The sequence below is a fragment of the Neovison vison genome, chromosome 1, assembly GCF_020171115.1.
Source record: "Neovison vison isolate M4711 chromosome 1, ASM_NN_V1, whole genome shotgun sequence".
NCBI lineage: Eukaryota > Metazoa > Chordata > Mammalia > Carnivora > Mustelidae > Neogale > Neogale vison.
In genome coordinates, this window is record NC_058091.1 from 71,287,493 (window position 1) to 71,309,658 (window position 22,166).

Sequence of the window (22,166 nt, forward strand, 5' to 3'; positions counted from 1 at the left end):
GTCAGTTGTTTGTGTCCTTGAGATCTACCCCAAAAGGACTGTAAGAATAAAATTACTGTGCTTGAGCTTGCATAGGATAATACTTCTCCATATGGTTAAGCTACCAACTGAATACTGGGTTGCCTTAATGGTTTCATTTTATTTTCAATTTTTAGGCATTACTTTTTTGAAATTCAATTTTGTTTGTAAACATGTAAAATATTTTTGTGGTTCAGAAGTGGGATTTAAAACCAAGATGTATTAAAAGTCTGGCTTCTGTCTTTGAGCCCTCACTTTCTATTCTCCTTCTCCCCTCACAGGTAAGTTTACCTTCTAGGTAAACTCCTTTTCATTTGAATCTTATGGTTTATCCTTCCATTCTTAGGTAAATGGTAGCCCACAGTCACACTTTTCTCAACCTAGAAGTTTTTTATTTTGACTTAGTATATTCTGGAGATCACTCCATAGTAGTATATAGAAATGTTTCTCATTCTTTTTTATAGATACATCATATTCTATTGTGAAGATGCATCAAAATTTATTAAACCATTTCCCTAATGGTAGACATCTATGTTGTTTCCAAGTTTTACCATATATTATTAGGAATCTATTTATATACCTAATGGGAAAAGTAGAGGAATACATACCATTTGACTTGAAGAGATGACCTACAGTCCCAGACTCTCAGAATAGTGACAGTCTGTATCTCAACAGATGGAAGGGGTTGTAAGGGAAGGATGGGAGAGTCTAATTAAAAAAAAAAAAAAAATGAAGACTTGTTGACTTTTAAGTTGTTAATTCAAAAGTGGAATGAAGTATAAGTTCCTATTTCAGAGACTTAAGACTTACTCTCTTATTTCATTCTCTGCTTAACATTTATGCTGACCTCTCTTCTAGACTTCATTCATGTTGTACCCCAAGCTTGAAATGACCTTACCATTTTTTTACCTCTCTGTTGTTCTCTATTTACCAAGGAATCTTACCCCATCTTTTGGGGTCTAGTTCAGCATCTAAGTTTATTATTAGGTTTTCTCTGGCTGTGAATTTACATCAGATACAGTATATCTTACAGTACTTTAAGCTGTTAGGATGCCATGCTTTTGAAAATTATTGTCAATGTATTCTTGTATTTATTTCTGCATATATGCATCTGTTCATCTATACAACCATTTATCCATATGTCTTCTGGAAGGCATGGGTGTGTAAGCTTTTCACAAGTCCTCAGCATGGTTGATGGAATGAATATTTATATTCATCGCTCTGAGGCAGGTGTCTAAGCAGATAAACCTTAAATTCCATTTCTACTCTATGCTCCCCTGCTTCTGTAAATAAGCAATAAGCTTTATGAAATACATTGTTCTCTGTTCACTTCATTTTTTCATTCATTTCCTTTTTTCGTACAGCATCGGGTAGTCTTTGTTAATTCTTTATGATCTCTCACAGCAGATTCAAATTTCTCTTAAATGTGGAGCTCAGGTTTCATAACCTTTAAGGGGCTTCAGTTTGAAAATGTAGCCACTACTTACTGTGTTTTAGGTACCTACTGTATCTCAGAAAATATGCTCTGTATTTATTTATCAAATGATCTCTATGAGGTAGATATTTCAATTCCTATTTCTCATACAGGGAAACAGGTTAGACTCTATATGGGATGCTAAGGCTTGGCTTAGATGACTCAGTGACTCAGCTTTTGGATCTGGAGTTTTTTCTGGAAGACCATGTTGACTCCACTTAATGTGCCCTGAAGGTATAAATGCATTTAATTTAGGTGTGAGTTTAGTGACTCTATTGGTGCTGCTGACAACTTGCTCAGGATAGCTTGAGATATTATATAAATAAGATTCTGAATTGTTGGGTCCATAATATACAAGAGAAATTTAATAATACTCTTTCATCCTGCTTTGGAGACTGAACATTAAGGGTTTAATGCAGAAATTTTTAAGATCATAATTTTAAAATTATAACTGGTTAAGTCTATATCCTATATTTAATTCTTAAGTCTTCATTTAGTATCTTTTGGATTCTTACTGAATTATGTTTAATTCAAGTAAATTCTTGTTCTATAATGACTTTGGTTTTCTGGTAACACCGTTTCATGGCTACGAAAGGCCAAAAACTAGGCATGCGGACCCACGGTGGCAGTTTGCTAGAGAACAGAACACCTCTGGAGGAAGCTGAAGGACAGTGGAAGAGGTGGCGTTTCGGGATTGAATGAAGACACTGAAAATCGATAGCAAATACACATTTGTACACAATACCAAAATAGATGTTTAGGCTGTGGTCCTTAGTTGTCAAGAAAAGGTTAAATTATGGCTCTTTGCTCTCCATTAAAAAAAAAATGCAAGAAATATAAAAAGGTAAATTTTAAAGTTCATTTGTCTAGAAAAGTATTCATCCTCTGGAAATAACAATGAATGAAATACTGTCAAAAAATCACATTTTACACGTAGAAAAATCTTAGGAAAGAAATGCATTTTCTAGCAGATCAAAAAAAAAGTCATCTGTGGAAATTGATCAGGTGAGAATAGATTCTCTTGCTTTCCAAGTTGAGGCTATAAGTGACTTAACATATTAAAGTCAAGTCCATCAGTGTCTGTCATTACTGATGAAGTACCTAAGGGGCCCTTTGTATTGTGAGATCCACAAAAGAGGGGTGCGGTCTGAGAGAGCTACCTGGTTAATTTATGGTAACAAATGGGATCTGATGACCTTATAATTTCTGAAAAATTTTATTTCACTTCGTTCTTGAAGCACATTTTTCAAAAGGCAAAGAGCCTTTCTTTTGCTGAAATTGCATTGCCTTCTCTTAGCCAATGAACTGAACCATCCAGTCTATTAACTAAACAAAAATGACAGGAAACTTCATAAATATTTAAAAGCTGCTGCTATGAATTAAACATTGGGATAAAGAACTAACTCCTTTTATTAAAGCACAATGCTAAATAAATAAATAAATAAAGCTCATGACAGAGATTGCTAGGGAAATCAAATGTTTGAACTAGTATTATTTTAGGTTTCTCTAAACATTTACCTTGGCTAATGCTTTAAAGAATTATATTACATATGTTTGGTTTATGAGATCAATAGTAACTGATTTTAATAAAACATTTAGAACTTAAAAAAAAAAAAAGTTGGTAAATAAGATTGGTTCAGCCATTTAGAAAACAATGCAATGGGCAGAACTCAGGGACCAGACCTGAAGAAAATGTGAAAAGTCTTGTGTGATTTTGAACGTGAGGCTCAGTGGGGATCCATCCAGCCAGTGGCTCCATACCTCACTGAGCTTGATTCTGGGCTTTCCTCCCTGTAGGGTGTATATCTTTGCTCACTGAGTAGCCTGGATCAGAACACCTGCAGTGCAGCAGGCCTGTGGTCCAGTATGGCTACGGAAATGATTAAGACCTGGCTTTTCTCTTTGAGGGGCTCCTGTTCCTCTATCACTACTGAGCAATCCAGATTCCTCCCTGCGTGCTGTGGTGGAGAGAGAAAATGGAGCAGAGCTGAATGGTTATTGCTGAATTTAGCATCTAGAATATCTGAATTTGCATCCTTATTTTGTCACTGGCTGTGTGGCCATATTTAGTCTATTAGTAAGTCTCAATTCCCCACTGAGAATGTGCTATAATAATTCTCATCTGTGGGGACTTTTGCAGGATATGACAAAAGACCATTTATCAAATAAGAGTGCTGTTTTTTTCCCTTACCTTACAGTAATATTTAGGAGAAGAGGAAAGCATGAGGTCTTGAAATTATTGAAAAGCTCTGTGAAGAAAAGTAGTAGTAACACTTAACCCTTTCTGAATGGGTTCTGTTGTTATTCCCATTTTACAGGTCACGTGGCTGAGGAGGCGCAGGGGTGATGTAATTTGCCAAAGGCCACATAGCTCATAAGGGATGGAGACAGGATGGGCCACCTGTGCTCTGGCTCCAAGTTCTCATCCCCATGTGCTGCCCCATTAACACACTGGAAATTCACTTAGACTGGATGTTTAATGATGTTAATTGCTGTTTTATTTCATATTCTCATCAGGAAAAAAAACATATTGCAAAAAGTTAAGAAAGACCTATTTTCTCCTATAGTGAACTCTTTTTGAAGCTATAGCAGATTCTATAGAAGAAGTTTCTGTAAAGAACTATGTAAAGAGGTTCTCTCTTTGAGTGGAGTTTGCTGGAAAGGATTTAGCTGTTCAGTTACCAAAATTTGTAGGCTTTAGGATATGCACTAAAACAATGATACTTAAACAATTTGGTCTCAAAACCCTGTTAGCTTCTTAAAAAGCATGGAGGACTTCACAAAGCTTTTGTTTCACCAATCAGGAAGGATGTTGGTATTGAGGCCAGTAACTACCACGGCTTCCAGCACTTCGACAAAACCCTGGATACGCAGCGTTCTGGCCAAGAATCTGATTTCCTGCTGTTGGGGCCTCTGTTGTCTCTCTGGTCGTCCAGCTCTGTGGAAGTGTTTTGTAGCTGAACCAAGAAAGAAAGCATACTCATAGTTCTATAGAAATTAGGATTTCATGAACGATTTTGAGGAGAGGAAGAAGACTGCTTTCTGTGATTTTGGAATGTGAAGAATTTCTTTGGATTGAGTTCCATGGAAGTTTGTCACTGGCCTGTGTTCTTGAACTATGGAACATGAATATGTAGACTAAGGAATTATTTCTTGTGATAAGTAAACAACAGAGATAGTGGGAGTAGAGGTTTTGTTTATATCAGTTATACCTATGGGTATTTACCATATTGGAAATTGAAATTGAGAAATTAAAAAATTATTAATCCACTTGAAGTACAGTATTACAGTTAGCATAAATAACATTTTTAATGAAAAATAGCCCTATTTTCTAAAACAAATTATTAATTTGCCATGGTTTTACATTTCAACATTCCTAGCATCTTACTTCAGTAGAAGTCAGTTGGATTCTCACATCTACGTCTGTATTTAATCTGTTGGAAAAGCACCTATCTTATACCTTTGGAAAACTCCAGTGTGCAATCATGAGAGAATGGGAGTGAAAAAGGCAAATAATGTCTTAGGATTAATTATTAATAGTTTTGACCTCATAGGCTCCTTGAAATGGCATTATGTAACTTCTTGGTCCCCTGGATCTGACTTTTAGAAAGGCTGCTTGAAGACATGTCTTTTGTACTAGATTTTAGGCCAGGAAGTGTTAATCAGATGGTGAAAAAATGAGCAAAGTAAAGGGAGTAAAAGGGAACCAGTTAAACATCCTTGACCATTAAATGAGGAAGTCAAGGGTAAACCCAAAAGATCTAGCCTTTATAACACTTTTTTAATCAAACCATTAGAGAATGATCATAGTAAATACAGTGGGACTATAATTTGCATTTAGTGTCTTAGAGAAATTCATGTTTTTACTTTGTGGTTTGTTTCTTTATATTTAATGTATTTAATATTAAAAGTGGCTGAATAGGTAGTAGATAATATTGGTGAAAACAATAAATTGGCAGAAATATTGGCAAATATTGGCAGAAAACAACAAAATACCACTTTACTTGCCTGTAGTAGTAGTATCTCTAAGTCTCTTTATTTAGCACTGTAAGTAATAATAATAGCAACCCTATAAAGGTACTAGGGAAGTGCCAGGCATTAAACCCCACAACAGTCCTCTGAATTCGGTGGCCTTCTTCCCCACCTTCTCCCTGCTCTCCACCATCTGTTCTGCCTTCATTCTTCTCCCCTCTGGGTATGCCCTGCTCCTTCTTCCTCCCCCCTCCCCTTCTGCCATTTTGTAGAAAGAGTAGTTAATCAATTACCAGATTGTTAGTAGCTGGTTGGTAGCAAGATGACTGGTAGGCATTCTGGCTTTAAAGTCCATGCTGTTACTATTCCTTCCATTCTCCCTGCCACCCCAATGCTATACAGACCTTCTAGGACAACGTTATAATATATATTATGTTATAAATATTCAATATTTCATATCATATTTTACATATTTGTGACAGTAGCATAGGTAAAGTGTACCTTGCACATTCTAAGTACTCACTCATGGCTACTATTCCTCTTCCTCCTCATGGTTTCTCTGGACTCCTAATCTTTCTTTATTGTCAAAGGTCAGTAACTAGAGTTCTTTTTCTCCTTCAGTTGTACTGTCTCTGTTGTGCTCTCAGTCACTGGGATTAGTACACCTGGCCCACAGCTGGTCCCTTTGTCTGTTGGACTTCATGTACTGACTCCCCTCAGTCTTAAGGATCATCAACATGACAAGATGGCTCCTCATTCGGACTGAAGTGATTTTGCCATGGCTTTCATAGTCACTACTCTGAATACAGCTTCTTTCTATAGTAATTGTTTTGTTTTGTTTCACTAAAAATGGGGTTAGACCCTATAAATCCTTAATCTATTAATGGTACTTATTTTAGAATTTCAGATGCCCAAAAGACAAAACAGGCATCACCCGGATTGGTGACCTAGCACCCCAGGACATGAAGAAAGTTTGCCGTTTAGCCCTCATTGAGCTGACTGCCCTCTATGATGTATTGGGTATTGAACTGAAGCAACAAAAAGCTGTGAAAATCAAAACAAAAGGTAATTTTGAAATGAAAAACCGTTGGATTTACTTCAAAAGAAGCAAAGATGAACTTGGCTTCTGAGCAGTATTCTTGGCGGGGGGAATACCTACAAAATAAACCAATACTTGAATACTTCTAAAATTCAGAATTTAAAACATTGCCTTCAAAAATTTTGTAACTTGATAAACATGGACTGTTCTCTTAGACTATAAAAAATAAAGAGATAATAAAGTATTTAATTACCTTGGAAGGAAATTCTGAATTAAAGATTCTTCTTCTTCTTCTTCTTCTTTTGTATTGAGGAATCTTAACTCAAATGCACTCTCCTTTGAAAACTACATGTAAGAAATACTTTTGGTACATAAACTTCTTTTTTTCCAAAATGAGATCTTGAAAAATGACTTTAGGATAGTTGATCCTAGTTCATTGCTTTTGCTTATTTATTTGATGGGAAGTACATAGAGTAGTTAGTAGCCTGTCCCTTTGCTCATTTACATTCTACTTATAACTGTTTTGCAAAAACCTTCTTCAGTCTATTAAGAAAATAATGCCATTGTGGCACATAATACCACCAACTTGTACTCCTCATGGATATATGTAGTTTTTCTTTTGTAAGCAACTTGCTATACCCATTACATAGACAGACTTTATTTTTTATAATCTTACAGAAAACAGACACCTCTTAGTTTTTATCCAAGATTTTATTGGTCTAGAAATTCAGATAATTATCTATTAATTTAACAAAGTTTAACTCTTTAGGAATCTCTGGCTTCTTATTTAACTTTTAAGTTCTCTCCTAAAGAAACACCAAGAATGAGGATTACTGAGTTGCTATGGTAACATTAATAAAGACACATATTCACCTGATTTAAGTTATAGAGGCAAAATCTCTGTAGGACTGACGTATACCTTCCCTCAAGGTCCTCTCTCCCATGCTGGGCCCCAGAAGACCCCATTCTGTGCTCAGCTCCTCTTGAGTATTATAGCTTAAGGCATGGGATGGTGAATTTCTGAGTTAAATGGTGCTTCTGATTTTCCGCAAGGCCATTATGGATAATGAAAGACTTTAGATGTTTTTTCAGAAGCTTGTCACAAAGCCTTTTCCAAATATAAAATAGAAATATAATTTAAATAGCTGTGACTCAGTGCTTAGGACTTTTGAAATGGCTTAGAGAGGCTTTTTGTGTTTTAGAATTGCTTCCTAGTAGAGAGAGAAGTATTAAGCCATTCTCATTTACAGTAGAACTATTAACAGAATAGATTTTCTTTCCATTTCTTAAATATTTTTGTAGCTCCTCTAATATATTCATCTCATAAACTAGACTCTTGACATTTTTAAAGATTACATTTTTTTGGACAATTTTAAGCTACAGATTATTAGGTTACTGGTATTCTCTTGATTGGCATCTCTATTGAGTGTCAGTTTTCAAGGTCCTCATTCCACAATATAAAGCCCCGTTTCCTATTCACAAATAATTTACATCTCCCCTGATGACGTGTGTTACACTTCTGTGCTAATTGTTCCTTCAGTGATGGGGGTGGGGTAGGAGGTACTAAGCAGAAGTTATGCTCACACCAGACTGAAGGCATAGGATTTAATTTAGAAAAATTTTAAGTTATTACCTTTCAGTTCTTCTGGAGTTGTTCCCAAATATATGAAACTACAAATCACAATTTAAGAACTACCAAGTGTCTGTACTTTCTAAAGCAAAACTCTTGTAAAACAAGATCATGAGGTTGACTGTTTTCTCGAAGAGCAAACATTTCTGTTTTGCTGTATTATATATAGAATGTTAAATGTCAGTTACATGTGAAAGAGATGAGTAAGTAATATTTGCTTTAGCCAAAACTTTTAATTTGTTACCTTTAGTAAGTTATTTGTATATTTCACATACTCCCATGGCATTATTTCTCTTACATGACAGTATAACTTCTCTAATCATTTTGGTGATTCGTTGCAATCATTTATTTAGCTGTCTTTCCTTGCTAGATTGCTATATAAGATAGGGTCAAGATTTTCCTATGGCGATGTGTGGACCTAATGGCTAGACAGTGTCATTCACTTAATAGGTGCTCAATAAATAGTTATTAGTTTGAATGACAGTATCAGAAATCCGATGCCTTAATATTTTTGCATTAATATTTTATAGATGGATGGAAGTTAAGAAGTTTTATTTTTTTGTTGCAGATTCCGGCCTTTTTTGTATTCCATTGACAGTGTTGTTAGAACAAGATCAGAGGAAAGTACCAGGAACTCGAATACCCTTGATATTTCAAAAAGTAAGTAGGCCTAAATCGGTCAGCACAGAGAGAACATACTTGAACTAATAGAAGTTTTTTTTTTTTTTTTTGGCATTCATAATATTATAATATAGTTTTCCAATTGATGTGCTCTTTTATTTTGTACTTTGATTTTCTATTCAGGAAACAAATTTGTTTCAAGGGCTCATAATTTTTATTTTATGGTGATGTTTTCTGTGTTATTACTATAACTGTGATTACCTGGCATCATTTTCCTGTCTTATATTAGCTAGCTTTGTATAATTGAGATTTCAGTTCTATAATACACGGGAGCGGGAACTGCTTATAAATTTCTAGGGAATTGAATCCTCATGAATATTTCATGCCTGTGTGTGTTTCCCAAGCTTTCCTATTTACAGTGAGGATGTCCAATTTAATTTGCCAATGCCTACTTCCAAAGTAGGCAAGAAACCATAAAGTAGAATAAGAAAGTGATTGCTAAACTATCAAGTCACTGGTGTCATCAACACTCAGTTATTCATAAGGGGATTATCTGTGGCAATATAAAAATTTCAGTCTAATCTCTGAGCCATCCTTGTTCAGAAACACAGATTATACATGACGAAAGGCAGGAATGTGCAGTGAGGAAGGTAGGCAGATCAGTCATGGACTACCCGAGCTATAGATTTTTTTGTAGCAACCCCAGCACGTCACACTTTCTGGAAGCTCTGGGGATAGGAAGAGTGGCAGTGGGAACTTTCCCATCAACCGGCTCAACCAACTCATTCAATACAAAGCCCAAGCTCCTTGGGACTGATTCTACTATTCCAAACCCATGCTCAGCTGTCTTACCTATTAACCTCGGGCCCCGTTATTTCTCATGATCACCATCGCTTCCAAACATGTATCTCATTGTTTCTCCTGATAAGCTACATTCTGCTGAGTTTGTTCTTCTCACCAGCTTCTGCCAGCCACTGCCTATAGAACTTGTGTCTGTATGGATAGTTGCCCGCCGTGCCTGTGAGGAGCTGGGAAGTGCTGACAAATGTGGGTCAGATATTCATATTAATTTAAGTAAATTAAGTAAAATGTAAACGTAATTTACTTAAATTAAGTAAAATGTATACTACCACAGATGACTGTGCAAGGCAAGGATCTCATCAGCATCTTTTCCAAGTGGGTAAGGATTCTCCAAAGAAACAGAATCAGTAAGAGGGGTGTGTGTGTGTGTGTGTGTGCGTGTGTGTGCGCGTGTGTACGCACACACGTTCACACATGTTCATAGAAAGAGATTCATTCTAAAGAATTGGCTTATGTGATTGTGGGGGCTGGCAAGTCTGAAATAGAGCAGTCCAGAGGCTGGAAACTTGGGCAAGAGCTGATACTGCAGTATTGAGTCCAAAATCTGTAGGTTGGAAACTCCTGTGGGTTTTCCGTGTTGCAGTCTTGAATCAGAATTGCCACTTTTTTTGGGAAACCTCAGTCTTTGCTGCTGAGGCCGCCAACCCACTGGATGAAACCCGCCCACGTCATGTAGAGTAATTTGCTTTACTCAAAATGTACCGATTTAAATGTTAATTACATCTTAAAAAAAAAAAAACCTTCACAGCAACATCTAGACTGGCGTTTGACCAAAAACCAATGATGTGTCATGCTTGACTTTATCAAATTCACCATCACATCAGTGAAGAGTCCATTTTGGTCTCCACAAAAATTCAGAGATGTCTCCTGGTCAGGCTGAGGGCTGCACGCAGTCCCATGTCATTTTCTCTTGAAATTGTTTTGTTTGTGTAGTTATTTTACCTTTTTGGTCTCTTCAATATTCAGAAGACTTGGGCTTCCAACTAGTTTGAAGTTGTTTGGTAACAGCCTTAAAGACTCTTGTTCACACAAAAAATAAAAGAGGGTATAAAGAGTTTACTGTCAGATAACACTCATCTATATGCATCCCCTCTGAATTATAAGCAAAAAAATGACAGTGATCTGGCATTGAAAAATACTTTTTCAATGAGCAACTGTCACCTCAATTAGGTATTTCTCAGTTTTGTACAAAACAAAGAACTGGAAATCGCTCATTTGCAAAAAGGTTTATCACCAGTTTTTAGAGGATTTTACTCATTTATTAAGAATTATACCCAAAAAAGTGTTTTAACAAAGCTTATCTCAGATCTGTAAATTATATGTGTTGTTTTCTTGTTTGTTTTGTTTTTGCTCAGAGGCACATTGTTTAAACCATATTCTTAGAAAACATCAGGAAAATAAAGTACTTTTAATTTCTATCTATAGAAAATTTCTAACAAATTAGCAAATGCTATTCTCACTGTCAGACTAATCAGCCAAATCAAAGACACTTTGTGTCAAACTTCTGACTTCATTTTCAGTTCATAAATTCATATAAGCATATAATCCTTCTTAGGAGATGTTGTGAACATTACTGATACATTATGCAATGTGTCATATAAGATAAATTACTAAAAAGGAGCATGATTAAAATATATAGAACTATATAGTTATTTTCCATTTTTAAGTCTTGAAAATAAAAGAGCTATAAAGTATTTCTTATTTATATTTTAATAATGAAATATAATGTGGTGGCCAAAAATATTATTTTTAAAGTGAGAAATATGAAAAACCACATGACATTCTTTCAGGCATTATATATACATTTCTCTATTGGATACTAGTATTCCACATTTGAGAGGAATAAAAAGAACTTGAATATAAAGACTCAGATCTTACTCTTATTCAGTTGTTTAGAAATCTCCATTTATCCTGTGTATTTGATGAAAATGAAAGGCATGTACTATTGTGAAAAACTAATTTGCTCTAGTAGCCAGCAAAGAATTTTATTTTTTGCTAATGGAACGTTTTAAACATTTTATAAGATGAAATAAAAATGAAAAATGCTCAGACATTGAAAAATTTTGCATGGTATTATTTGTTAAGTTTAGTCTTAAATCCTTTATTGAGTAATGCCCATCTAATCTAAAATAGCTTTTGTAAGTTTTTTAGCTGTGGGTTCATTATCTAGTGTACCTTGAAAAATGGAGTCTTGGAAAACATTCCAGTTGAATTTTTAAAAATCATGCACTGCTTTGACTGGTCAGAGATGGTTCTTACTTTATCTAATAATAAATCCTCAGGAGAATTTTGAGACTACTCTTCGCTTTATTGTTACCTGACTCCCTGAAGATCCGTGCATTCTTTGGCCTTAATCCGGGGATAGGAGAGATGAGGTCATTAAAGAAAAATTGCCTCGCTTCCAGTGTCTCCACGCTACAATATATCTGATTTCAGAACATCTAGACAAAGGTCAAAAGACCTCATTTTATGATACCTTGCTTTGCTCCTAATAGACACTTTTATAAGCATGGAAGAAACAGCTTTATGTAGTTTATAGAGCCTTGGTAAATCATTAAAGGAGGTTTCCCTGAAAAAAAATAAAAAATAAAATTTTACATCCTTTGGCACTCTGGAAGATTTTATGTCTTAGGGTGTGCAGAGAGATTATAGTAAGTTTGGGGATGAGTGAAGAGTAGGTCTGTCTTTTATAAAGTAGAAGGCTGTGGTGAATGGGGATGGGTGGTAGGAAGGAAAACCTATGCGATGCTAGTAATTGCCTTATATTTAGCCTGAGGACAAAGAAATTGATTTCCTTAAAATAGCAGAGTACCCCCTATAAAGCCTGTGTGCATTTCCCAGGGAATACATATTTCAATTGGAAGATCACTCGGCCAAGAAACTAACCACTTTTTTTTTTATCATCTTCCTAGCTTCCGACAGTATGTCATTGTAATTTCTTCATTTGCCTATTTTTGTGGGTTTCTGCATTATTAAAAAATTTTTTTTTGGTATTTTAGTGGAGTTCTAGAGATAGATCTGTGTATATTCATTGGGCATCAGAAATGATTTAGAAGCCCTCAACAAGAACTATTTTTTGTCTTGGTTTACCACTAAAAGCTGCAAAGCTTAAAAATGAATTTTTACAAACAGGGTTTTTTTTTTTCCCCTCCTTCATACCATAAACAAGTCTTTTAAACAAACTAAAAATGAGATGTAAATGTGCAAATAATGGAATTTCATAAGATTTATTTGATTGCCGAATGTCTGTTTCTGGAAAAGCAGAAGACACGGATGGTCTTAGTTGCTTTTAAGCAGTGAACAGCTTCAGTCTCCATTTGTTTGGAGTACAGCAGCTGTTGTGTGAAATAATTACAGTTCTGTAACAAAGGAGAATAAGACCCCACTTCTTCTCAATTAGAAGTTAAGTTTTGAGACTTTCTGGTTGAAAGGCTAGTGCTAGTGCAGTAGCATTCAAAACTTCATGAAAGCCTGCTTACCCATCATTGTAATCATTTATCTCTGTGTGAAGCAGATGTTCAATTTGGAATTGTACCTGTTAGGAATCCTCAAGTCAGAATGTTCTTCTGTTTATACACAGCTGATTTCCCGAATTGAAGAGGGAGGTTTGGAAACCGAAGGCCTCTTGAGAATACCTGGAGCTGCTGGTAGAATCAAGGTAATCTCTTGGTTCTACTCATGTCACCCTTGATTGTTCAGTTACGCTTTCTCGTTTTAAAAGCTAACTTCTCCCAACCCCTTCTTCCCCCACTGTTAGTCAAGTAGGTACAATATAAAGACAAAACCTCTGAACCTTCAGTTTACATTTCGTTTTTTTTGGAGTCTTTGCTGATGGTTGTAAGTTTTCATTTTTCTTCAAAATCACTGTATTAACTATAAAACTATTATGATGGAGAAGCAAATGATTTTAATCTCTCTGCTGTGCAGAGGTAAAACAGGAACAAAAGTCAACAAGCAAAAGCCGAGAGTAGTTCCATCCTTCTGGTGAAAAGAGAACACAATGAGTCAAAATATTAATAAGGGACTGGTGATAGATTTTGTCAGTGTGATTAATAGCAATTGAATTTAAAAAAAAAATGTGGATGAGAAACTCTACTAGGTGAGCAGAAGAGGAGGATGTGACTTTCGTCTCCATATACCCGTCTATAGGAACTGAGGAAATGAGACTTTGCCTCAATTCCTTTCCTGACTTTCACGTTCCTGTCACACCCACTGCAGGGTAGCCCGAGTCTGGCTTGTGAAAGAGGCAAGGCGATGCCCAGACTTCCCGTTCTCTCTCCCGCTGCCACCTTTTCTGGCAAGCTGGCATTTTGTTCCCACTGTCTTGGGATGCTGGTATCTTCCTCCTTTCTCCCTGGCGCCCAGCTCCTGCTCTAGGGAATAAAGCATCCAGTAAATGCACAGCAAAGGTAGAATTACCCTTCAGAGGATGCATAATACATAAGTGCCCCGGGGGATTTGCATTTTACAGGGGCCTCACGCTTGGAACTGTAGCTCTATCTGGAGAACGTATCTAGGAGAAGGCTTTGGTTAACTGCCATTAACAGCCTCCGAAGCCTCTAAATTCAGCTTCTGACCCTCTAAACTCAACTGAGGTGGCGCAAATGATTGCCTTTGTCCAACCTATTGTCTTCTTGAATTTGCAAATCCACTCGAAAATAGGACAGGGCAAAGAGATTTTTTCTGTTCATTTCCTTAAGACCTATTCTGTATGACATTTTTAGAGCTGGATCAGAGAGAACAGACTGTTGGTGGGTGCACACGCCCCGGGCTTGTGACTGTGGCCGTGGGGCTGCCAGGATTGGAATTACTATTGAGACCTTGCACAGTTTACAGCCCCTGCTTATTTTGATGAGTTTCCTCGTTGTGGAATGCTAGTTCCCGCCTACTAGGCTCTCACTGCATGGAGCGACTGCTCACACAGTTCATTCAGCTTGTGTCCCTTGGGTTCGGTGTTAGTACACAGAGGTCCCTGAAACCCTTTTGGGGCCCGCATGAGTTTGATAAGCTGCCATTGTCTCATTCCACTTGTTAACATTTAGGGCGATTTTACCAACAGTCAAACACAGGCGTCATGTGGGATTCTGAGGTAAGTCCTGTTGAGAGGTGCATTCGAGAACAAATCCCTCAGAAGCTGGTCACGTGACTTCATAGTACCCACATGGACAAGAATACCCCTTCTGAGTCCACTGGTCACAGCACTGATTAGCAGACTGTAAGGGCCAACGCCTAACAGTCATAAACACATTTACTTGAGTACACAGTGGTGAACAGAAAGCATATTTTAGGGGCTCCTGGGTGGCTCAGTGGGTTAAAGCCTCTGCCTTCAGCTCAGGTTATTAACCCAGAATCCTGGGATTGAGCCCTACATCGGGCTCTCTGCTTGGCCAGGAGCCTGCTTCCCCCTCTCTCTCTGCCTGCCTTTCTGCCTACTTGTGATCTCTGTCTATCAAATAAATAAACAAAATAAATAAATAAATAAATAAATAAAATCTTAAAAAAAAGAAAAAAGAAAAGAAAGCATATTTTACACTTTTGACTGGATAGCTGGCAGAAGCTTGAGTTCAGCTAAATGTAATTTCTAAGAAGGTCAATTAAGTGGATTCTATTGGCTCAACTCTTCAATCTGGCCTGTTGTCACATCCCAAATTATGCAGCAGCTGATCCATTACACATAATTTAAAGATAATATGCAAAATTTTTGGCTGTCTTTCTCCTCTGTCCCACCCAATTTTTTGTACTCTTTTCTCTCCTTCCCCCTCTCTCTTTCCTTTTTCCCCCTCCCCCCTCCCTTTTCCCTCTCCCTTTCCTGTCTCCTCTTTCTCCTTCTTCTATTCCTCCTTCTCCTTCCCTTCCTCCCCTCTCTCCTTTCTTTCATTCCTCTCTCCCTTCACCTCTCTTTCCCCTACCCCCCTTTATGTATTTCACCAATTACAGAAATAACTGGAGGAGAGGGATGGAGTTGTGTAGGGAAGAGAAAGTGTAATAAATTCATCTCCCAAGAAAAACAAAGAACAATCTTTGGGAGAAGAGTTCAACATAAGGAAGTGACAGAAACTTGAAAGGATTTCTCACCTAATAGTGTTTAGGCCACAGTGAAAAGGTCCTTGGAAAATCGTAATTGTGAAACTAAATTGATTACTAATAATTTGTCTGGCAGATCTTGTAGAGTCCTTGAGGTAGACAAACTAGGTATTTCTGATTCTGCGGAGACTCACACTGTTCTCTGCAGCTGGTGGCCGGATGGCTGTGCCACTTATGGCTCAGGCACCCAAGACAGGTGCTGATGTATTTTCAGGCCTCATTTGCTTTAGAATTTGGTTTTCCATTTCCCAGAGGTGACTAACCAAGAGGTAGCCTCCTACGTTAGGCCCAGAGATTGATTATGTATTTTGTTATGTAATGTACTTCTAAATAATTTAAAACAGACTTTTTAAAAGATAATTTTTTAATTTATTTTTTTAAAAGATTTTATTTATTTATTTGACAGAGATCACAGATAGGCAGAGAGGCAGGCAGAAAGGGAGAGGGGAAAGCAGTCTCCCCGCCAAGCAAAGGGCCTGATGCAGGGCTTGATCCTAGGACCCTGAGATCATGACCTGAGCCGAAGGCAGAGACTTTAACCCACTGAGCCACCCAGGGGCCCTTAAAAGATGAGTTTTAAAATCAAAGGAAAACTTACAGCATCTGAAGTAAAGCTCCCACACAGAATGATGATTTTAACTAATCTTTTCCTGATTAAACCTTGACCGCTTACGGTCTGTTGCAGATGCAGGAAAATGTATGCAGTTTTTGAATTCTGTGGCCTTGGCTATCTTTTGTCACGGAAAAAGTGTACTTGGCCGAGTAGTATTTTTCTGAGTGACAGAGAAGTGTTGGCCTTTAGTACTTTTGGATTCTTTTCTACAGAGTAGAATCTCTTGGAAAGTGGGAAGTGTATCACACTCTCAGCAGGGAAAAAAAAAATGCACTTACTGGTAGCTTTTCTTTCTTGCCTTTTTTTTTTTTTTTTCTTCTGCCTTTCAGAATCTTTGCCAAGAACTGGAAGCAAAGTTTTATGAAGGGACTTTTAATTGGGAAAGTGTCAAACAGCATGATGCCGCCAGCCTGCTGAAGCTCTTCATCCGGGAGCTGCCCCAACCGCTGCTCAGTGTAGAATATCTCAAAGCCTTTCAGGCCGTCCAGAGTAAGTGCCGTCTCTCTTTGAGGCAGCCCATGTGCTGGTGCCATCCATGTTAATTGTTTTAATGACACTTTGCCTCACAGAAAGTATAACTGGATACATTCGGAGAGACATATTGACTCTCTGTCAACGGCAGCTCAAATGCCATACATTGTTGTCCTTTTCCTTTACAAATATACATCTCTGAGTAAACAGATGACAGGATGTTCTCCTCAGGGACAGATTAATTGCATGCCCATTGAGCCCTGCACTATATTTTCTTGTTAAAACCTGGAACTTCGCATTTCTTGTCTAATAGAATGAGTCACGTAAGATCTGATACATTTTTCTTGCCAAGTGTTAAAAGCAACACTTATGGAGAAGCTGTGGATTAACAGTTATCATAAACGCACAAGGAGATGAGCAGAGTCTGTGACTATTTCCCGAAAAATGAAGTTCTGAAATTGTCATGCAGAAACGTGGAACAAATTATTTGGCTGCCTCCTTGGAGGAGGGATACAGACTTCTTCTACCTTGCCATTTTGTGGTATTGTGCAAGCTCCAAATTAATGTATCGAATAGTTCTTGATTCTTTTCCAATGAACACAGAGATCTTATAAGGTTTGCATACTGGTGTGATTATTCCTTTTAGTCCCAGAGGCCATCAAAAAAGGAAAAATCCCATCGCTGCATTCTAATGACCATATCTTTAACTTCCCAACTGGGACACCTTGAGAGGGAAAAGGTGCCACTATTGATGATTATGGTGAGCTACAGTGTCCACCAGAACTCTTCTGGGTCCTTCCAAATGTTTTTTATTGAGATATAATTGAACTACAACATTCTGTACAACATAATGGTTCAATATTTTTATGTATTGTGAAGTGATCATCACCGTAAGTCTGGTTAACATCCATCACAATGTATATTTACAGAATTTTTTTCTCTTGTGATGAGAATTTTTAAGATCTACTCTCTTAGCAATTTTCAGATATGTAATATATTGTCAACTGTAGTCGCCATGCTGTACCTTATGTCCCCATGACTTCACTATTTTATAACTGGAAATTTGTACCTTTTGATGCCCTTGACCTATTTTGCCCACACCCCTCCCAACTCTAGCTTCCACTAATTGTCCTGTCTCTATAAGATGATTTTTGTTGTTGTTGTTTTTCTATAATCCCACATATAAGTGAAATCATATATTTGTCTTCGTCTTGTTTTACTTAGCATAATGCTCTCAAGATCCATTCGTGTTGTCACAAATGGCAAGATTTCTATTTTTATGACTTAGTAATATTCCATTATTTCCAGCATATTCTGAGTAATACTCCATTGTTTATCTAAAGCATGTAATATTAAGATGATTCTCATGTATCTTCTCATATCATAACATTTCTTCAGAATTTCTTGGGGAGACATGACTAAAATCATCTTGTGTTTAAAATATTTGTAATGGTTAAGTTATGCTCTTTTGCATACATTCTTTGGATATGGATTCAAGGACAAATCCACTCCTTAGGAACAAGGTACCAGAACGATTCCAAATATCCATGAGTATTACTTCCGTGGGTCGACAGTTACTAAAAGTGATAACTGTCAATGATCATCGTGTACCTCTTTGACTCAGTCATCACTGGTTGATTTTCTAATTCATCCCATAGATATTTATCTACCACTTACTGTGTTCCAGGCTCCATTTTACTTCTTCCTATTGGAATCAGTGAACTCTTAGCATATGATTTGTCCACTCACTGGTGAAGAAACAACCTTCACTGTTACAGAGGCACCCTCATACCATACGGTGGAAGGGCTAACTTTCTGTGTCTCTTCATTTGGGGAATAATTATCACGCAGAAGTTAAAATTATTTCCAAAGCACTGTTGTGTGTCTGCAAACATAAGGCCGCTCATCATATGATCACAGTTGGAAGTGAGCATTCTGAGAGGAAGCTCTAACGCAGCAGCTGCTTCTCCTGATCTCTCTTAAACACACTCTCAAGAATGCTCGCTGCTCAGTTGTTGTGTCTTAAATTTCACAGGGATGTTTATGCCAAATAACTTTTTCCTTACAAAATGAAAAAAGGAAGTAAAAAAAAAATGTTTGGTAAAGAAAAGAGTTCCGATTTATTTAATCTGTCTGCAGATCTTCCAACCAGGAAGCAACAACTACAGGCTTTGAACCTTCTTGTCATCCTCCTGCCTGATGCAAACAGAGACACACTTAAGGTCAGCAGATTCATTTACGTTAAATATCCCTCAGAACTCAGAGGAGTAATTTCTCATTATTTGGTAAAACAAAGTGATGTTTTCATGGAAATGTTCCTAGTTAAGTGTCTAAAGGAAAGACCGACTTTTAAAGATAAATATGGAAGTTTTTAACTCTTCACTAGTGTATGTACTAGACTAGTCATGTTAATAGTATTATCAGTTTAATTTTTAGTATTATTAGTTTAATTTTTGCTGGAATGCCATTACCGAAACCAGTGAGTGAGGTTCATTTTTTTTTTTTTTATGGAAATTTGGGTGCTTTTGGTTTCTCCTTTTTATTTTTCTATGTTTTCCAAATTTAATTAATGAACATGTAAGTTAGAAATGGATGTTTAGGGCGCCTGGGTGGCTCAGTGGGTTAAGCCGCTGCCTTCGGCTCAGGTCATGATCTCAGGGTCCTGGGATCGAGTCTCGCATCGGGCTCTCTGCTCAGCAGGGAGCCTGCTTCCCTCTCTCTCTCTCTGCCTGCCTCTCCATCTACTTGTGATTTCTCTCTGTCAAATAAATAAATAAAATCTTTAAAAAAAAAAAAAAAAAGAAATGGATGTTTAAAAAGAAAGTTGTAAGGCTCATCAAATAAAACCTACTGTTGCCTAAAGATGTTACATTTGTAGTGCTAAGCAGTAGAGTTTGAAATAAGTAACAACGATGATTTTTGAAATGTTTGGTTAGCCAAAAGATAGACTGACTCAAACAAGTTCTAGTACTTTCTCTAATGGCTGCCCTGAGTTTTTGATTTACATCAGCATTTCAAAGTGATTTGGTCTATATGATTTAATACCATTCATTATAAGCATTATTGGAGGCTTTTATAATAATCAGTGGATTGTTCCATATTGATTTAGTTTCTTTTTTTTTTTTTTTAAGATTTTATTTTATTTATTTGAGAGAGAGAGACAGTGAGAGAGAGCATGAGCGAGGAGAAGGTCAGAGGGAGAAGCAGACTCCCCATGGAGCTGGGAGCCCGATGTGGGACTCGATCCCGGGACTCCAGGATCACGCCCTGAGCCGGAGGCAGTCGTTTAACCAACTGCGCCACCCAGGCGTCCCTTGATTTATTTTCTTAACAGCAAAAGTTTACAGAGTAGTTGTAAAGGTTTAGTTATAAACTTACAAAAGAAAAAGGAAACTTCTAAAATATAGTTTAGAAAGAGTAGTTACCTTAAGTTTTGTCATTGCCTCAAAAAATTGTTTTTATATAGCCAGTGGCAGAACCCTTGCCCCTCTACCCTCTATATTTCTTTCTATTTAAAATGAAAAATCATGCCAAGAAATTTCATGTCGAGAAAACAAAGCCAGTTGTTAAATCTTGGAAGTTTTTCCTGTACCTCATTAAGACTCCTTGAACTGAAACTAGGTGAGAGTTCTTTCGGCTCAAGGAATTGAATGTTAATACTGAACTTTTCTGGATGAAAGAGTTTATGAGGATTACTGGAGTAAAATCCCTGCATTTCTACAGGAGAACTTCCAAAGAGTTATTCCCTTTACTAAGTCAGGGGAAAAAAAAGTTCTTTTGCTTCACCGATTGTTACATGCTGAGAAGGCTGTGCATTAGGTGGAGGTGTTTTGAAGAGGGAGGCCAGCACCAGAAAGGGTTACATTTGAACATTGTGTGACCAGAGTTGGCTGTGTAAGGGTAGATCGTGGCTGAAATAGGACAGCGTGGGGACTGATTTCCAGTCTTCTTGTCAACTATGCCCTGACACTGAGCCCTGAAAGAGAAATTTAATCCATCTTTTTCTTATTCACATAGAGGTACCTGTCCGTGATAGCTCTGTGACTGACCAGTATGAGGCAGGCATTGAAAGACACATGATTTACTTAGAACATGTCTGCATTCAAATGAGTTCAAATATTTGTGAGAGGAAACATTTATTCCAATATGGTGTCTATTGGGGCAAGGCTGGTCTACAACTCAGTTTTAGAATTTGCCTTCAGAGTCCCCGGCACACTCTTTTGAAAATTCTGTTGAAAGAGATACTTTTTAAAATTTTAGAATAGCTTTAATTTTTTCATATAAGGTTACTAGGAGTATAATTGTATGCATCAAGAAGGAAATACTCATTTAGAATAAAATATTGGAAAATGCAAAAAAATAAATTTAATAATTAAGCTTTATTTAAGAGCTTAATTAGCTAGCCTTGATGGATGTTTCAAACTAGAACTCTAATAATAGAAACATTGAAACAGAAATGCCATATGTACAAGAAAATAAACCACTTACATTTAGTTCAAAGTGAAGGAAAACTCTGTCACAAGATAATTTCAGGAAGCTTAATGCAAACTTCTCCAGTTTTTTATGAGCCTAATGCCACTCTTGCATTTGCTGTTTGGAGGAACAGGATCAGGTGTATAAACTTTGTAGACTGTAACTACGGCACACTGAAGGGTTAGGAGGCACCATGTCCTACTTTAAGCCTAAAGAGACAGATGTCTAGACAAACTGCTTGGGGGGGATCTTTTTGACCTTGGATTATTGTATATTTGGATACTTTTTACTTGGAGGAACAACGAAGACCAGTATCCGCATATCTGCATTAATATAATTATTGGTATTTGTTTATTTATTTATTTATATTTTTAGGAAGATAGCTGTACACATTGTCTTGTTCAGTCCTGGCAGGCTGGAAGATTAGTATTCCTGTTTTATGAGTAGGAAGAATTTAAAGGACAGAGTTGTCAGAAGTTTACCCTAAGATCTCTCCTAGCTAATAAATGACTGTGTTGGAAATCAAACTGGTTTTCAGGGAATAGATCCAGTGAGACTTATGAAATAGAGACTAGTGATACTTTTTTTTTTTTGAGAGGTAGAGAGAGAATCATAAACTAGGCTCCATGCCCCCTTGTGGAGCCCAATGTGGGGCTCAATCTCATGACCGTGAGCTGAAGTCAGCAGTCGGACGCTTAACTGACTGAGCTACCCACGTGCCCAGATATTTTTTGAAAAAGGTCAGTTCTTCTATTTCAGGTAAAGAGAAAATATATCTGAAGATGAAGTGCTTTCAGTAAGGGCCAGGTTAACATTTTTTAAATTTCATAATCTACATACACAGAAATATACACATTTGAATATTCTGATTCAAATGGTTTAAATAATGGTTTAAATAATCTTACTGCAT

At 37.0% G+C, this 22,166-nt stretch overlaps 1 protein-coding gene across 5 annotated transcripts in view; it reads left to right on the forward strand.

Annotated features, from left to right (window-relative positions):
- Positions 1 to 22,166, forward strand: part of ARHGAP18 (Rho GTPase activating protein 18) — a 194,347-nt gene that overhangs the window by 149,177 nt on the left and 23,004 nt on the right. For all 5 annotated transcript variants that reach the window (XM_044249111.1, XM_044249101.1, XM_044249136.1 and 2 more), the window contains 5 exons: positions 6,364 to 6,529; positions 8,702 to 8,793; positions 13,196 to 13,273; positions 16,642 to 16,801; positions 18,923 to 19,005. In XM_044249111.1, the coding sequence (XP_044105046.1) occupies positions 6,364 to 6,529; positions 8,702 to 8,793; positions 13,196 to 13,273; positions 16,642 to 16,801; positions 18,923 to 19,005 (579 nt within the window). The remainder of the gene's footprint in view (positions 1 to 6,363; positions 6,530 to 8,701; positions 8,794 to 13,195; positions 13,274 to 16,641; positions 16,802 to 18,922; positions 19,006 to 22,166) is intronic.